The 15,967-nt window shown below is 43.2% G+C and overlaps 1 protein-coding gene across 1 annotated transcript; it reads left to right on the forward strand.

Annotated features, from left to right (window-relative positions):
* The first annotated feature begins 2,757 nt into the window (after positions 1-2,757).
* On the forward strand, positions 2,758-13,076 carry LOC121678057 (tetraspanin-1). The gene is made up of 8 exons (XM_042057236.1): positions 2,758-2,879; positions 3,074-3,137; positions 7,828-8,034; positions 8,576-8,650; positions 11,372-11,470; positions 11,721-11,867; positions 12,257-12,340; positions 12,665-13,076. Exons 2-8 carry the CDS (start codon positions 3,081-3,083, stop codon positions 12,722-12,724), a joined length of 729 nt encoding a protein of 242 aa, XP_041913170.1. The 5' UTR covers positions 2,758-2,879; positions 3,074-3,080; the 3' UTR covers positions 12,725-13,076.
* Positions 13,077-15,967: the final 2,891 nt, after the last annotated feature.

The following is a 15,967-nucleotide window of genomic DNA, read 5'->3' on the forward strand; positions in this document are numbered from 1 at the left end:
CATACTCGGGGGATTTACTTTTCACAAGTAAGATTTAACATTACCGTACTATTGGTTGTATTTTGTATTTTCGAACAATGTGGCCTGTATCATAGCTACATGTATGACCTTTGCAGCAAAAAAAACCGCGTGAAAATCTGTTCGGTATTCAGTGAGATATGATTAATTAAGTGTGCTGACAGCTCATTGCACCGGCCAAACAGATTACACTGAGTGGAGTGGATGACCGGTCCAAGATGGCGGCTCCAAATCTCGTCAGCGCTAGTAGGGAGCAGCGGTCGATGCGGCGTCTATGTATATTATGTCTATGAGGGGGGTAGCTGAAAGTTGACATCTGCCCTGACTGAATACCGATGAATAATGAAGCCGAGGCCCACTTGCGGCGCCGCAGTGAGTTCGTGCGGGCTACCGTTGCATTGTGGGGAATGGAGTATTTGTGCGTGCAAAACAGCAGCCGGCGGCTGTGGCCTGCGGGCCGGTTCTAATACTAATCAAATATCATCCCAGTTCCGGCCCGCGGGCCTTGACTTTGACATGTCTGTGCTAAAGGATTGGACATATCTTTGACCGCACGCTAAAATGCTGGCAGGGATGATTTTTACCCTGTAATGGGTTTCGCATCAGGGAAGGAGAGTGGAAATTAAAGATTAGACAAATAAATCGAAAATGTGTAATTTCTTTTTTTTATCATCCACACTCTCATTTTTTTTTACTGTCCCTTCACAAAGATTGTTCCACCTTTCTGGTCGTCTATTATTCTCTGGCAAGGATCCAGCCATTACCATAAAACTGCAGAAAGCCACAGTGACGCCCGAGTAAACATCGGCGTATTCTTTGTTCTGCGCCACGGTCCTCTCAGCGGACTCCTTTCCATTACAGCGCTGATACTTGTTTTGTGACTTCAGGGGTCGCATCTCCCCGGTAGCCCATAAATAGTGACTCCATCTCGGGGAGCTCCCTAATGGCTCCGTCTCCTCTGGAGCCAGGACCCCGGCGCTGCTGGATGGATCACCTGAGTGCTGCCCTGGGGGGTGGTGAGGTGGTGGTGGTGGTGGGGGTCGGGGGGGGGGGGGGGTGTAATACTCAATCCAGCCAACCTCATTACGACGCCTCCAAGTACACACACACCCCACCCCACCTAGCCTTGTTATACAGGCTCGGCCAACATCTCAGTGCTGACCGGCCCTTGCCACCGCCATCATCAGGGTGATGATGAAAAAGTGGCTTCCTAATAATTTCCTTTCTTCTCAACGTGCAGAGTATGCACAGATATTATTAACTGGTTTAATAGCTAACGATGCCTGACAGGTGCTCTTCCCGCCGAGATTAAAGACTTCAGGGTTAATGATGGTATTGGTGAGATTGTCATAACTCACAATAGGGCCATTAAAGTGATATTACGGGGAGGACTGGATCAGATATGTGTTTAACTCCAGCAAGGTGGCACTGGGCCATCTATCACTTTTTTCATGGGATTTCACTGCCCACTGGGACCTTAACGAGATGTGCAGAGAATCCCAAACTGGGAGATAGAGGGAGAGAGAAAGAAAGGATGAAAGAAAGATGGAATGACAGAAATGAACTACAGGTAAACACAAGTAAAAGGGGAAACTATGTTGTCTAAGAGAGTAATACAAACTTATAAGAGTAATACACATAAGAAAGAAAGAAAGAAAGAAAGAAAGAAAGACACATAGGAAGATAAGAGAGAAAGAAAAAAGATATACTGTAGAGATAGAAAGAACTAAAGAAAAAGAAAGAAAAGAAAAACAAGACAGAAAGAAAGAAAGGAGGGGAATGATTGTGAGTACACAGGTAAGGGATGAAGTAAGAATGAGACGCTCAGAGCGTGCCTTCAGGTCTGCTCACCTACTGAGAACAATGGCCAGAGGAAGCCTGGATGGACCCTGTCTTCCCTGTTTCATGCTTACTGGTCCCTGAGATGGGCTGCTAATACTCTATAATAAAAACTGCTAATAACATCATACATTTCATTTCAAATATAGATGGGGACACATTTTAATATGTGGAATAAAAGGGTCATTTCATCTCTCCATTATGGACTAATACTTCAAATCTTTTAAAAGTATTTTCCCCCCACTTATTGAACAGTTTTTTTGCGCCCACTTTAAATGACTGGAGAATCTGAGCTGCTTGGTGGCTTCCTTGATTTGATTAGCTCCTTTGTTTTCTGTTGCACATTTCTCATTCAGCAAAGTGGACAAAGAAAGACACTTTCTCGCCAGGCTAGGCCATCAATCATCCACCTCAATAAAAGACAACACAATGAATTCATAAACACAGAGCGCAGCAGAGAGCCAGGGAGTCAGTGTAGTCACACTGCCCTCTAGTGCTGGGTGGTGAAAGCATCACTCACGAGAGTCACACAAAGGAACAAAGGCCACACACGCTAAGTGTGTCAGTTCATGCAACCCTAAGAAGACCAGCATGAAGTCAACTGGTGTGTTAGTCGCCCGGGCACGCTTCATTTACTGGTCAATTTCTGTCTCATCTGGCGCTCACTGATCCAGGGCTCGGTACGTGGGTACCTCATGATGCTGATCTGGCAGAGGATGTGGGGACTGATGAAGTGCAACAGCACGATCCCCCCCATCCCAACCCCACCCCTCCCCACCCCCCACACGCCTCTCCAAACACACACACACACTCTCTCCCCTCCCTCTCCTCACCAGGTGTGCTTTACCTGTCCCAACCACACCCATCTCTTTGTGACTATCTGGGTCTCTTCCTCGGGCACACATACACACACTCACACAGATATACATCTATGCACACTCTAAGAGAAAGAGACACAGCACACCACAATCCACTGCCTGAATTCACAAGAGTCTCAGCTGAACGAGAGTGCCTCGACCCAGGTGAGTTTCATACAGGTAATCACTGATTTTAATTAATAAATGTTGTTCATTCAGTCAGATGTGGCATATCATCATTCGGTTTGGTTGCTGGAAGAAAGAGCTGTACTTAAGTGTGTGCTTTACTCTGGGCCTATATGCAATTTACTCCCGTGAGACCTCATAACATATTCACGCTGTGATGTCTTTTATTACAGATTCAACATGGGGTGCTTCACATTTGTCAAAGTAATGATGATTTTGTTCAACATGTTTATCTTTGTGAGTATCTCTGCCTATGTATGTATACGTATGTGCATGAGTGGGAGAGAGTCACTCTGCTGATAGTGATTGCCTTTGTTAATTTATGGCTTCAAATGTTTATATGTGTGGGTGGGTGGGTGTGTGTGTGTGTTTGCAGAGCCTGAAAGCACAACAAATTATTTACACTCACTGCAATCAGGCAATGCAAACAGATATGTGAGGGGTTACCGACATACTTCACGTCACTGAACAGAAGTGTTTAAATGACACCATTTGCACGCTTGCTTTCTCGCACACAGCACTTTTCATCCCATTAACTTAAGATCTTTCAATTACGCCACCTTCTCTCTACTTAATGACACGAGTGAAACGGAGGGAAACTTTGTCATCAGTAAGCGCATTTTTTGCCACCTGAATAAAGAGTCATTGTCGATTGAACAACAAAGTGTGGAAACCATGCTAGTTTTCATGTTTTTTTTGTTTTTTTTTTGTCAGGCTTGTTTTTTTTTCTTGCGGAAAATGAGGCTACTATTTCAGAAATGGAATTGGTTGACTGTTTGACTGGTCGGTTGATTGGTTGGTTAGCTGTAGGTCAGATGCAGTAGCTTATAAGAGGACTGGACATGAGACCAGTTTGAGGGATCAGAAGTGACATTTTCAGAGCATCATGTCTAATGTAAAGGCTTGTAACAGTTTTTTTTTTCAGTGGATGAAATCTAGCATGTTAATTTGCATATTTCCAGCATGAGCTTCAAGTTGAAATTCAACTTCAAACAATAAAGTGAGATAGAGAGAAAGAAGAAAATCAAACAGAAATGTATATTTCAAAAGTGCGTGGGTGCTGAGAGAAGAAAGGAAAACAAATGGAGGGTTGATTATGCAAGCAGTGGGCCTGGTACGTTTAACAGCTGCCAAGCCTCCATTCATCTCCTCACACCAGAATCTGGGAGAAGAATAATAAAGTAGCTCTACCACCGCGGCTCTCTCCCTCAATCCCCTCTGGTCTTGGAAACACAAATATTTGGAGATACACATACAAAAACCCAAATAGATTGAAATCATAATATTTTCTCTTCCCACACGCTATGTCTTTTGCTATTGACGGCATGATATATTCAGGTTGGACTTGAAATTGTATGTTCAGGCTCTTGAACTCTTCAAAAGTTTTTCATTATTATTTTAATGTCCCAACCACATCTGTTGTGTTGTTGTGTTGTTTGTATGTGTTGTTTCCTTACGCATTCCCATGTCTCTGTCTCAGTCGCAGTAGGGTCCCTCTCCACGCATGTATCTCTGTTGTCTCTAAGTAGGACTCAGGGAACAGGTAGCGCTCCTTTGCATTATTGCTAGCAGTCGGCTTCTTTCCACTAGTTTAATAGACTCCATTTCCCTCCTCTGCTGCGAGCCGTTTCATTTCCTGTTCTTGGTCCCCCCTGACATAACCTGATTTACATGTAATCTGTGCCAGTTGTATCTTCCTTTGACATGACATCCGACACACGTGGCATTTCATCAAAGGATTACCCGCCTAAAAAAAAGCGAATGCCAGGAGTAATTATGGGATGTTGCGGAGAAATGTTGGTTGACAAGGAGTAAGGGGTAATATGTTGTATCGTATTTGCCAAGAGGGGTAGCGATTGAGCATAGGCAGAAGCCAGGGGCGGGGGTGGGGCAGGGTGTGGTTGGGGGTGAGATGGAGGAGGGTTCGAGAGAAGGGACCCAAGGAAGAGTGTGTTCCCAAAACCAGCTGGAAGGAGAAAAAGAAGATTATTCTCATGTGGAAGCCATCAGGCCTGATGTGGGGGAGACAGGCACAGGCAGAGGCAGAGGCAGGCTGCCTTTCATGTAAGCGCAGACAGCTGCCAGAGCGTCTTTCTGAGTGGCGGTGACAGGCCAGATTGGCTGTGACAGGAAATATCAGGTTCAGGACGCTCGCTTACCCGCTCGGCTCCCACCGGCACCACAAGCGCTTTGAGGTGCAAAAGCCAAAAAAGTGCTTGTCACGAGAGAGCAAGGGAACTCTGGCACATGTGTGGGAAGATGCATTGTGAAACTTGCTTGCAAATACATAGATTCGACTAAAGGGCACAGGCTGTTTCTGCATCTGTGCTGTTATTACAAAGAACACGTGGTGTCATTCATCATATCTCCTTGCTGTAAAAAATGTTGCTGAAGCCCTGTTTTATTGGCTTTAATGCACATTAGTGTGTCCTGATAAGAGTGAGGAAGGAATGTCATCTGATCAGTAATGTAAGCCTTCCTTTTATTCTGAAATGGAGCTCTACAAGAGCCACAATAGAAATTTGAAAGTGAGTTGACCATAGTTACTACCAATTACATTTATCAGAAAATGTGTAGATTGGGTTTTGAGAGAGCCAATCATAGGGTTGTTCATGGACTTATATTACCCTTTTAGATGAAAAAAAAAAACAGTCTTCAACCATATGACATTCCATTAAATTAAATGTCACACATTCCCGGCAACTGTGGAAGGAGTGTTGGAAATGCTTGGCTCCAGGTGCTGTAAGGGGCCGAAGTATTTCATAAAGTAATATATAATATCTACCACATAATGACTTGTATTACACTTCACTTACTCCACTATAAATTATATGAGATGTAATGGCTCGGCTAAGAGGGAGTCTTAATGAGGTGTTGGCCAGTGGAGTAATTATGGCGCTGCAGTGAGTGACTCTGGTGTTTATTATGGAGGAATCTGACATTGGGGGGAGCAAAATGGTTTTAGCCCACTGCCCCAACTAGCAGCACAGCAGCAGGGAGGCCTGAGATTTAGAATCGCAGCGATTTCATCAGAGGAAGGCGCGCGGAACACATGTACTGCATGAAAAGACAGCTTGTTGTGTTTCCCACTGCAGGAGAGTGCGGGAGGGCCTACGGCAGTGCTCTTCCAGCAGGAGGCTCGTCATTAGAGGGCTTTCAGTGTGGAGTGAGCGATGCAGACCCAGGGAAAAGAGGGTCATGGGAATAGGGCGGGATTTTCTTTGGGATGTTAAAAAAGGGGTCAAATCCTGGCTCGCAGATATCAAGTGCAGGGCCCCAGGCACCCGTGTCATTGTTTAAGCCAGACAAAAAGAGGTGTGAAGAAACCCCCCCTGCCCCTGCCTCAGCTGATCTGCTGGGGGGAAGGAAACCTCACTGTGTACACACATTCTTTGCTCAAGTAGTACAGATACCCGTGTAAAAAGGTCTAATCTGATTCAACTTCTTTACTTAAGTAAAAGGAAAAAAGTACAGGCTTGGAAATGTTTCTTTGCCAAGCTTACTGAAGCTCATAACATATTAATATAATGCTAAGACAATTAAACCATTCTAGCTTAAACTAAAATAAAACACAATATAAAGGGCTTACTGAATATAATGAACATTAATTTCGCTCCAATGTACAAAACAATTTTCAGTGTTAGCAACAGACCTTGAAATATTATTAGCAGGAGCACACACTTCAGGTTTAATTAAGCCAAGTCTAATGAAGCTCATGGTTTTCAGGTTTGACACACAGCACAATGCATTCGTCAAGAATCATTTTTAGAGCTGACAACGTCCAACACCATGGATGTTGAATGTCTTGCTGCTCTGAATCTGCTCTGTCAGCAGTGCTGTCTGGTTCACTCTCATCTATGGTGATACTAGGCCTACTTCTGAACCTAATTCTTACAGTCACGGGCATCACCTTCTGCTTTTCTCCAAGGTCGAGCCTCCCTTTCTTATCTCTTCTGTCTTTTATGCCGCTTTCATCTTGTTATGTCTGCCATGCGTGATGTGCACTGATGGATAGTCTGAGGGGTCGTTGTTTCTATGTTATTGTCCCATCAATTTTCATTGAAAGCAGTCCTGATATTGGGAAGAAACTCAGTGATGGGCATGGGAGTACATGCAAGTAAGCAGGTAGATAGGTAGACAGCGAATGGGTCCATCCACCCAGAGCACTGATGATTGCTTCATATTAAAAGCAAGCAGTGGGATAAATATGAAGTATTACCACACAGACTGGCCACTATTCAATCTATCCAATATTACTGACTCTGAGCGCTTTACATATGGTCAAGGGGCATTAGAGAGTGTAGAGCGTGATCTGTGCTATTCATTTTTGTTTGTTGTTATCTCTCTGAGGAATTAATTGATCAAAATTGACTATTTCTAAAATTGATAGTAAAAAAAGATATTTTGACAACCCCAATTCACTGCCTTAACTAAAGTAATGAGTATGTTCTCCTCACCAAAGAATGCTGTACATTATATACACAGTACACTGTTGCGGCCTACCTCAAGGTTAGATTGTTGTATGAATCTGTTGACTTTTTTAAAATTGAAAACAGCATCATCATGTATTATGAATGTATTGTATTATTTTTCTGTTCACATTAACACTTCCTTTAGTTTGATTGTTTCGGTAATGTGACCATGAGCTGCTTCGATAGTATGTGTGGTTTAGGGTTTGCCCTTACTGTTGTGAGGTTCCCAAAGGTTCGGCACAAAACCCTTAAAAGTGCCATGTACAATTCTAAAGGATTCTTCAGCTGGCTAATGAACCTTGAAGGATTCAAGACAGCACATCACAGGAAGATTTGTTATGCTTGTGTTGACAACCATGGAATATCCCTAACACCTCAGCTGGATTTAACACTGTCTACAGATATGGGATTCTGCTGCCCAGTAGATAACCCTCCACACCTTTTGTCCTCTGCAGCTGGCTGGACTCACCCTCATGGGCGTGGGCATCTGGGTGAGTGTGGACGGCAGCTCCTTCCTGAAGGTCCTGGGCCCGTTCTCGGGCAACGCCATGCAGTTTGTCAATGTAGGCTTCTTCTGCATTGCCATCGGGGCCGTACTGGTGCTGCTGGGCTTCATGGGCTGCTACGGGGCTCACAAGGAGAGCAGGTGTCTCCTCATCATGGTAGGTGTCTCACCCCAGCACTGCCTGAGGAAGGCTATAGGGTGGGGACTGCTATCACCTATCACGGCCATATTTAGATATACTGCACTGTAGGTCAGGGAGGACTTTCCAAGGAAACACAGAGTTTCAGATTGCTGCTTCAGGGGATCTGTCTGTCACAACTGTTGAACTGTTTTACCAAGGCTCTTTTTATGCGCGCCACCCACTGGCTTGCCACTTAGGGAGTTCATTAGCTGTGTGCTTGGATTTAAATGTCAGGGAGCGTTTCATCGTCATTCACTGTTTGCCAGAATGGTTGTTGTCATGTTGTCATGCATTCTTTTGTATGAGCTTCTGCTGGCTTTTGTTGACTTTTTTGTCACTAAAATCCCAAGCGCAAAATAACAAATTCATTTTTATCGCTTCTTCAATATTAGTCCTATCACAACCTGTATTACAGTGACACTGAATGGGGAAATGACATTATTGTTCATTTCAATATCATTGGTTTCTTGACAATGCTGATTCCTCCTTTGTCTCCTTGTCCTCCTTGCCTTTGCAGTTCTTCGCCATCATCCTGATCATTTTCATCGCCGAGGTGGCAGCTGGAGTGGTGGCCCTGGCGTACTCGTCGTTTGTAAGTCTCCACTCACCTCCCTCCTGCTCCCTTTGTGTTTTATATCCATGTAAATTCCTATCATATTTTCCGATCCGTCATTAAATTATGGGGGTTTGTGCCTGCCTCACTACATTTGCCCCCTTAATGACTCCCGGATTGCCTCAGGCAGTGTGCGATGGCTCTCACTTTTAGCAATTTATTATGCCGGAATATTGAAGTTAAAGCATTTTATATGCAAAGCAGGCGATTTACATATAGGTTCCCCCCGTTTAGTGAAATGTATAATAATTACAACAATTTGAGATGAGTTATGCATAGGGAAGGAAAAAGAAGAATGCATCTCTATAGACAAATAAAAATAAAAACTACATTTTTATAATTAAAGAATCCATCAAGAGTCCATGGAAAGCAATGGTGCCTCATGCAAAATCCATTGGCATTTCCAAAGGGGAACAAGTTAACCTGACAAGTGCTTGCCTCTGAGACCAGCGTTTCACAGTTGTTTGTTGTTTTACGCTGTGTGCCTCAGAGAGGCTGGACTCCCAGGTGTCCCAGTGGCTCTCCTTGTTCCAATATCCAGCTGCCCAAACTCTCTGCAGACCCCACATCAAACAGCAGCCCGGCGCAAGGTGATTGCAGCTGTCGTCCTTCGAGGACCCATTGCAAATTCGTCCTGCGGCTATTTTGTGAGAGAATAAATCAGCTCGCCTGTCGACATTCCCACCGCAGTGCCCAGTGGGAGGATGGCATCCCATCAAGCACCTGGGCCATCACTCTGTTGATGCATGCGTGTACCATGGTGGTTGGGGGAGGGGGGGGCTGAGGTGGTGGGTGCCAGTGAAAGTCACGCGTCTGAATTATACATGCCATGTTTGTTGCTTAGGGGACATTAGCTATGCACATCACTATTTAAAGTGCTGTTTGTTAACATCACAGTCATTCAGTCAGTCATTTATTCATTAGCATGACAAGGGAAAATGTAGTTTTAATAATGTATATGACAGCCTGTGAGTATCTGCTTATACCTGTTTTTAGACAGAGATAGAGAGAACACAAAGCAAAGCAATAACATGACAAAATGCATTTGAATAATGTGCCCATTTAGGGGAATACATCAGAGCTTAGATAAGAAAACACTGAGCTAAATTACATATGAAATGCATAGGTGTTTTTTTCCACACCCTTTCTCACTTTGCGTTTAATATTTTCTATCGGGTGCATACTTTGTATTTCCCTCTAAACCATTATGGCAGTTTTCTACCTCACAGGAAATGCAATATCCTCAGATAGCCAACCCTCAATATAACCAATTTGGCCATGCATTAGGCGTTGCCATATTTCATTACAGTCTAGTGGCCTGACTGTGGAAAGCAAAGCGTGGCAGCTTGGTTTAGGTCAGGTTTTGCATTTCAGATGTGATCTCAGACTAAATATACAGCCTACACATAGCATGTTGGGAGAGCTATGTTCCACATGCAATAAGCTGAGAAGGTCAAGGGATTGATGTTGTGAGTTACTTCTGGCTTTTTTCATTCTTACTTTGTGCTAGCTGGGTTTGGTTGAAGCCATGGGTATTGTTGAAGGTATTACTGAATATTAGTGTGGAAGAAGCCATGGTCTACTGGTGAGCTGATTATAGATTTGATGAAGAGTGGGGATGGGAACCTTGGGTTGCTGGATCAGCACAGGAGGGGAAAGTTATTGGTAGTGCGCTTTGTCCTGTCAGTGGTGTGAGGGAATGCCCTGAGACAGTGATGGATTAGCCTGAATGTAATAACCCAGCTGATCTGCGCCTCTCTCCGCGCTTCACGGGGGACACTTTTAATTGTGGCTTGTCTCTGCTGCAGCCCCACGGGCACAGCCTAACACCCCCCTTACACAGGCACACACACACACACACACACACACACGCACAGGCACAGGCACACACACACACACACACTTGCACACAGATAGACGTACAATTTGACCCCACCCCCACCTCCCATCTTTAAACAAGTCTTTGTGTATGGAAAGTCATGTGGGTTTATTAATCAAACCTCAACAAATAGTGCGAGAGAGAGAGAAAGAGAGAGAGAGGAGAGAGAGAGAGAGAGAGAGGAGAGAGAGAGAGAGACTAGGGGAAAAAGAAAGCAAAGAATGACAGGGGAAACGTAAAGAAAGAAAGAAAGAAAGAAAGAAAGAAAGAAAGTCCAAAAGCCTCCTATGTGTTGCTATTCTGCTTTGTTGAACAAAGGCAATTGCTGCATGAGTGCATCTTCTGGATCTTTGTGATCATCAAAACTTGGATGAAAACTATTTAGAAATAATGAAATAAAGTACAAAAAGGATTAACACAAATGTAAATAGGATACGTTTGAAAAGGATAAATTCCCTGGTGTTCAGTGTAATTGCTTTGAGAGAGCGCTCCCATCCTTTTGTTGGGCTCTGGTTGGGATCAATCCCATTACTGATGCTTAGAGGCTCTAGATCACTCTCAACAACCACAAAAGCTGAGGACCATTGATGTGGAGTGAATGGCATGTCTCAGAAGTTAAAGAGCGTTGTGTGTGTGCCGTGTATTTGAAATTAACTTTAGTGATCTTTTTTTGCCTTTTATTCATCAGTGCCTATCACTATGCATCCTGTGTGTGTTTGTGTGTGTGTGTCTGTGCATGTGAGTGTGTGTGTGTGTGTGTTTGCGTGTGTGCATGTGTGTGCATGTGAATGTGTGTGTGTGTGTGGTTGTCTTTTTTCCAGGCGGAGGGCATTCTCAAAGCCTGGGCAACCACAGCCTTAAAAGAAGAGTATGGCAAAGTGGAAGTTGTCACAAAGATATGGAACACCACCATGACTGAAGTAAGTCTCAAACATAAATGGACTGAAGTGTGTCACCAGCTGTTAAAAACTAGCATCACATCCATGTTTCATTGTTTTCTGTCCGATTCTATCAAATCATTTTCACAGTTATGTATCATTGATATACTTCCAATAAAAAAAACATTCAATCTCACACGTATAATGTACCAAGAAGAAGAATTTGTGTAAGTCCAAAAGTCAGCTGTTTCTCATTATATAACATATGTTTTTTATCTTTTCATTGTTCAAGCTTAAATGCTGTGGTTTTACCAACTACACGGACTTCCATGACTCCTACTACTATAACCACAACGCCCAGAACTACCCACCAGCCTGCTGCACCATCTCCAGCTCCAACCCCTGCAGCAACACAACTGCGAAATACAGTGCAATTCAGGTGAGACAGAAAGCTCTTACTTTACACAGTACAAAAATAGCGTTTTTGTGCTGCCCTGTCTACGTGATAAACAATCTGTCAAAATACCCGTTGTGTGGACACAATAGCCCAACAGGCAAAACATTGGTGTCAGTGTTGTGCATGTTGCTTGAGATGAAAACATCTGGTAAATGTGAATGTAGATCGATGTATGTGATCATGGTGAACGAGCGCTATTAAATTAAATGGGTATGTGCTTATGTGCTTGCTTCGAAAGCTTTCGAGTTTGTCTCTAAGCCTTTTCACACTTCAGGAGTCAGCAGTGTGTGTGTGTGTGTGTGTGTGTGTGTGTGTGTGTATTTATGTTGTGCTCAGCATCTTGGAGTACAGTGATTGTGTTCTCCTCTCAGGGCTGCTTTGAACAACTGCTGACGATCCTTAAGAAGAATGCCAATATTGTTGGAGGAATTGCCGCAGGTATCTGTGGAGTGGAGGTAAAAGCCTTTATTTTTCCTCCCTTGCTTTCTTCCTTTCTTGTCTTTTTCTTTGATTTATTTTTCATCTTTCTTTTTGTCATCCAAATCTCATTTGCTATTATAGAGAACTGTTTTGCATGTCGAACGATCCGTGACGAGAAGCACATAAGTGTTTATGGCTTTTTGTACATTATCTGATTTGTCCAAAGGAAATGGGAGGATGGTTCTGGAAAACAAAATGTCCCATGGCCTCCATTAGGAGATGTGAACAGAGAAGCAGCCGCAGTTAAAAACAGACATGATTCACCCAGTCACTGAAATGCATTGTCTTTTCTCTTTCAGGTGGCTGCTATGGTTGTGTCCATGTACTTATACTGCTACCTGGACAAACATGCCAGATGAACGACTGTATTTCATGAACTATAAAGTATGGCTGTGTCTATGTGTGTGTGTGTGTGTGTGTGTGTGTGTGTGTGTGTGAGCGCGCATGCACACAAACATGAGTTTCTACTGGCTGGTCTACATAAAACAGTATAACAGAGACATTTATAAGGAGATATTAACATTATGTAAATAGTTTGAAAAAGTAATAAATTGATCAACATTACGTTGGAAACAGCAAAAAGGAATGAAATGCTACCTATAAGTAATTTCATTCTATTTTCTTACTTTTCCTCCTAAACTGTATTATATTGAAAATGAAATTTGCTTAATCACTTTTTATAACATGTATACCTTGGGGGTAATTTCATGTTTAACCAACAAATATTATTTCACTAAATTAGACAATAAAAAATATTGCTACATCATATAAGTCTTAATATGATATTGTCTGTTGTTCTTTATAATGCTGTGTTGATCATTTTCCATGACATCTAGTGTTCCTTTTAACTGTGAACACACTCATGCATAGTGCATTCAGCTGCTGCTTATGAATGCAATATGCATGCCCACATGGCAACTATGAGAAATACAAATCATGTATAGGGTAACCCAGGATTCCACTGTAGTTGTTTTCCACTGATGACCTACACAACAGCAAGAAGACAATCAGATGCTCCTCATATTCTCCTGCTTTGATCTCCAGCATAATACCGTACATTCACGCTCATGTTTGACTATCATATGACACCAGTGCACGTGTTGTCTGAATGGGGGTTACCAAAGAGAAATTCACTGTACACGCTGATATGGTATCTGCTGTGCCCAGCCTCAGCGAGCTAGATGAAAGCTTTCTGGAGAGGCTCATGCAAACAGCACGCTACGTCTCACTGCATCTATTTGTCATAGTCTCCCAGATTTCTGTGGGTGGGTGGCAGTGCTGCATGGCAAATATTGATGCAACCAAAAGGCTTTGTGTGGATGTGCGGTGTGGCATGGAGGATATGTTTGTTATTGTTTCCTCAGACGCTCCCCATTCTTTGCTCACCTCAATTAAATGAATCATAGAGCAGATGTGTACTATATGTGTGCATATAAAAATTTCTGAAGGACAATTCCAATTGTTGTCAGTTAGATGATAAATTGTGAGTTGCAACTAAGTGAGCTTACCAATTTACGTTCGTTTTACTGCAAGGCGTCATATACAGTATAAGGATTTGCCTCCATATTTCAACTGCTGTTAAACCAATACATCAATTGACATACCAGAGTTAAGGTCGTTAATCAAGTCAGTTGTCATTGTTGGCCATCTCCTTCAGACTAAGAATTGGTAATAACTTCTTCAAACAATAAGTATCTGTTTAAGTTATGAATTATGTGATTAGGACAGCAGACAAAAGTTAGGATTAGCCTTCATAAATTGTCATGTATGCATGTGAGTTGTTGTAGATCTCATGCAGGACTCTGTACTGAAACATCTCAACAGCAATTTCAGTGGGTTTGGGGAAAAGACACTGCAGCGGTGGTGCACTATACTGTATGTAGAAATGGCATTTGCAGCATGTGCACCACTTAAGTCACTTTCTCAGTCCAGTGGTTTGGGGAGCAGAGCACTCTGTTGGGCGAAGAGAGGAGCTCAGTGGTAATGGCACAGAGACGTGCTGTCACATGCTGGGAGGAAAAGCGGCTTTTAACTGCCTGAGTGTCCATGTGCAAGGAGCCGGAAGCAATGTCACCCCCAGCACATGCTCTCTGCATACTGACTTCATGGGGGGAAAGAAAATGGACCCTAAAAGTATTGAAGAATATACACACAAGGAGCACATGGAGACACACAAAACACACTTCACCACAAAAATATTGCAGCACACAATGGGCTGTTCCCTCCCCACTCTAGAGCAGTAGTGTTCTGTAATGGCTGAGCGCCTGAGAGGGTGGAAGATGACCCCAGACCCCTACGGGGCCAGGCAGATTGTTTTCCCTGTTCGGTCACATTTACCAGGCAAATTGTGTAGGTCGCATTTGCATAGATTTCAATAGCCACCCTATTTCCCCTCTCCGCAGTCATTTACCTGGCACGAGGCTTACCCTGCACGCCCAGTGGACAAAGGAATCAAATCAGAAATTACCCAAGGGTCCACTAACGCAGTTTATGCCTTCACCCAACTGCAATAAAACACATTCTGTGAGAGCCTACTTATTTGCCACTGTGTAGGTAAGGGGGGGGGTGTGTATGAACCTGAAGATACACTGAATACACCACCATATACTTCTTGTTCAAACAACAAGGCTACTGGGCTGACAAAGGACAAAGTTATTAAGGTATTTATTTAAGGTAGGGGCATAAAGACGGCAACCGGTTTCAGCCCTCTTGCAGGGTATCTGCACATTGGTTGTGCTTACTGGCTGAGGCTGACTGTTCTTCACCGGTGTCTGTAGTAGCCTAGGCTACTTGCCAAAGACATGTGCACTGGACTGGATTCCCTTCAATATTTTAAAAAAGTTAGACTAAGCTATTTAAATATTTTAATAGGCCTACTTTATATAATTTACTATGTGCATCTATTTTCCCATATGCAGCACAGCAAATTAAAGTTAATCCACTACTTTACATTTTGCATATCAGTTGTATCTAAACCAACCAAAGCTTGACTGAAACATCGTAAAACCATTGACTTGTTTTAAATTAATTAAGAGACAGGTCCTCCTCGCATGATCCTTCTGAAAACTGCTGGTTTCATCTCAAGCACGCACGTATTATGAACGCATGTTTTTTTTTTTTTTTTTTAATGTAGCCAGTAGCCGACATTCAAAAAAATATGCAGTTATATTTCACAACTTTTGCGAAGTAGGCCTACTGGCAAACGCTGGCAAGCAAGCTGCTGACAGATATTACAGGTATTATAACTTAGACAGATATGTTCCGCAGCAAATTATCAGACGAGTGACAGAAGCACTGAACATAATTTGACCAGCAGTCTTTGCGTCCATAGTTTGTGAAACGATTCTGCGTCCGAGCAAAGATTGTAGATGCCCAGCGCAACTCCAAAAAGGAGGACAAATGCGCGTCCGGCTTGAGGCTGCGCCGGACAGGGCTTTTAAAATCCATGTCTGGCCTAAATTCGAACGTATGGCCAACCTATTGTTAACTGGCTTACCAACTCTTTCTCCCGCTCACGTAGGCTACCTGCGTATTTCAGGCCTCGGCTACACCACGAAAACGTCAGGCATATTTGTACATTCTGTATTATTACCGTTTTCACA

This window comes from Alosa sapidissima, chromosome 12 (assembly GCF_018492685.1).
Source record: "Alosa sapidissima isolate fAloSap1 chromosome 12, fAloSap1.pri, whole genome shotgun sequence".
NCBI classification, from domain to species: Eukaryota; Metazoa; Chordata; class Actinopteri; order Clupeiformes; family Clupeidae; genus Alosa; species Alosa sapidissima.

Bases quoted from the DNA above. Each gene is read 5' to 3' on its own strand.
- LOC121678057 (XM_042057236.1), top strand. From the start codon at position 3,081: ATGGGGTGCTTCACATTTGTCAAAGTAATGATGATTTTGTTCAACATG. The intron at 3,138-7,827 runs GTGAGTATCTCT...TGTCCTCTGCAG, and splicing joins TGTTCAACATGTTTATCTTT to CTGGCTGGACTCACCCTCAT. The intron at 12,341-12,664 runs GTAAAAGCCTTT...TTTCTCTTTCAG, and splicing joins CAGGTATCTGTGGAGTGGAG to GTGGCTGCTATGGTTGTGTC.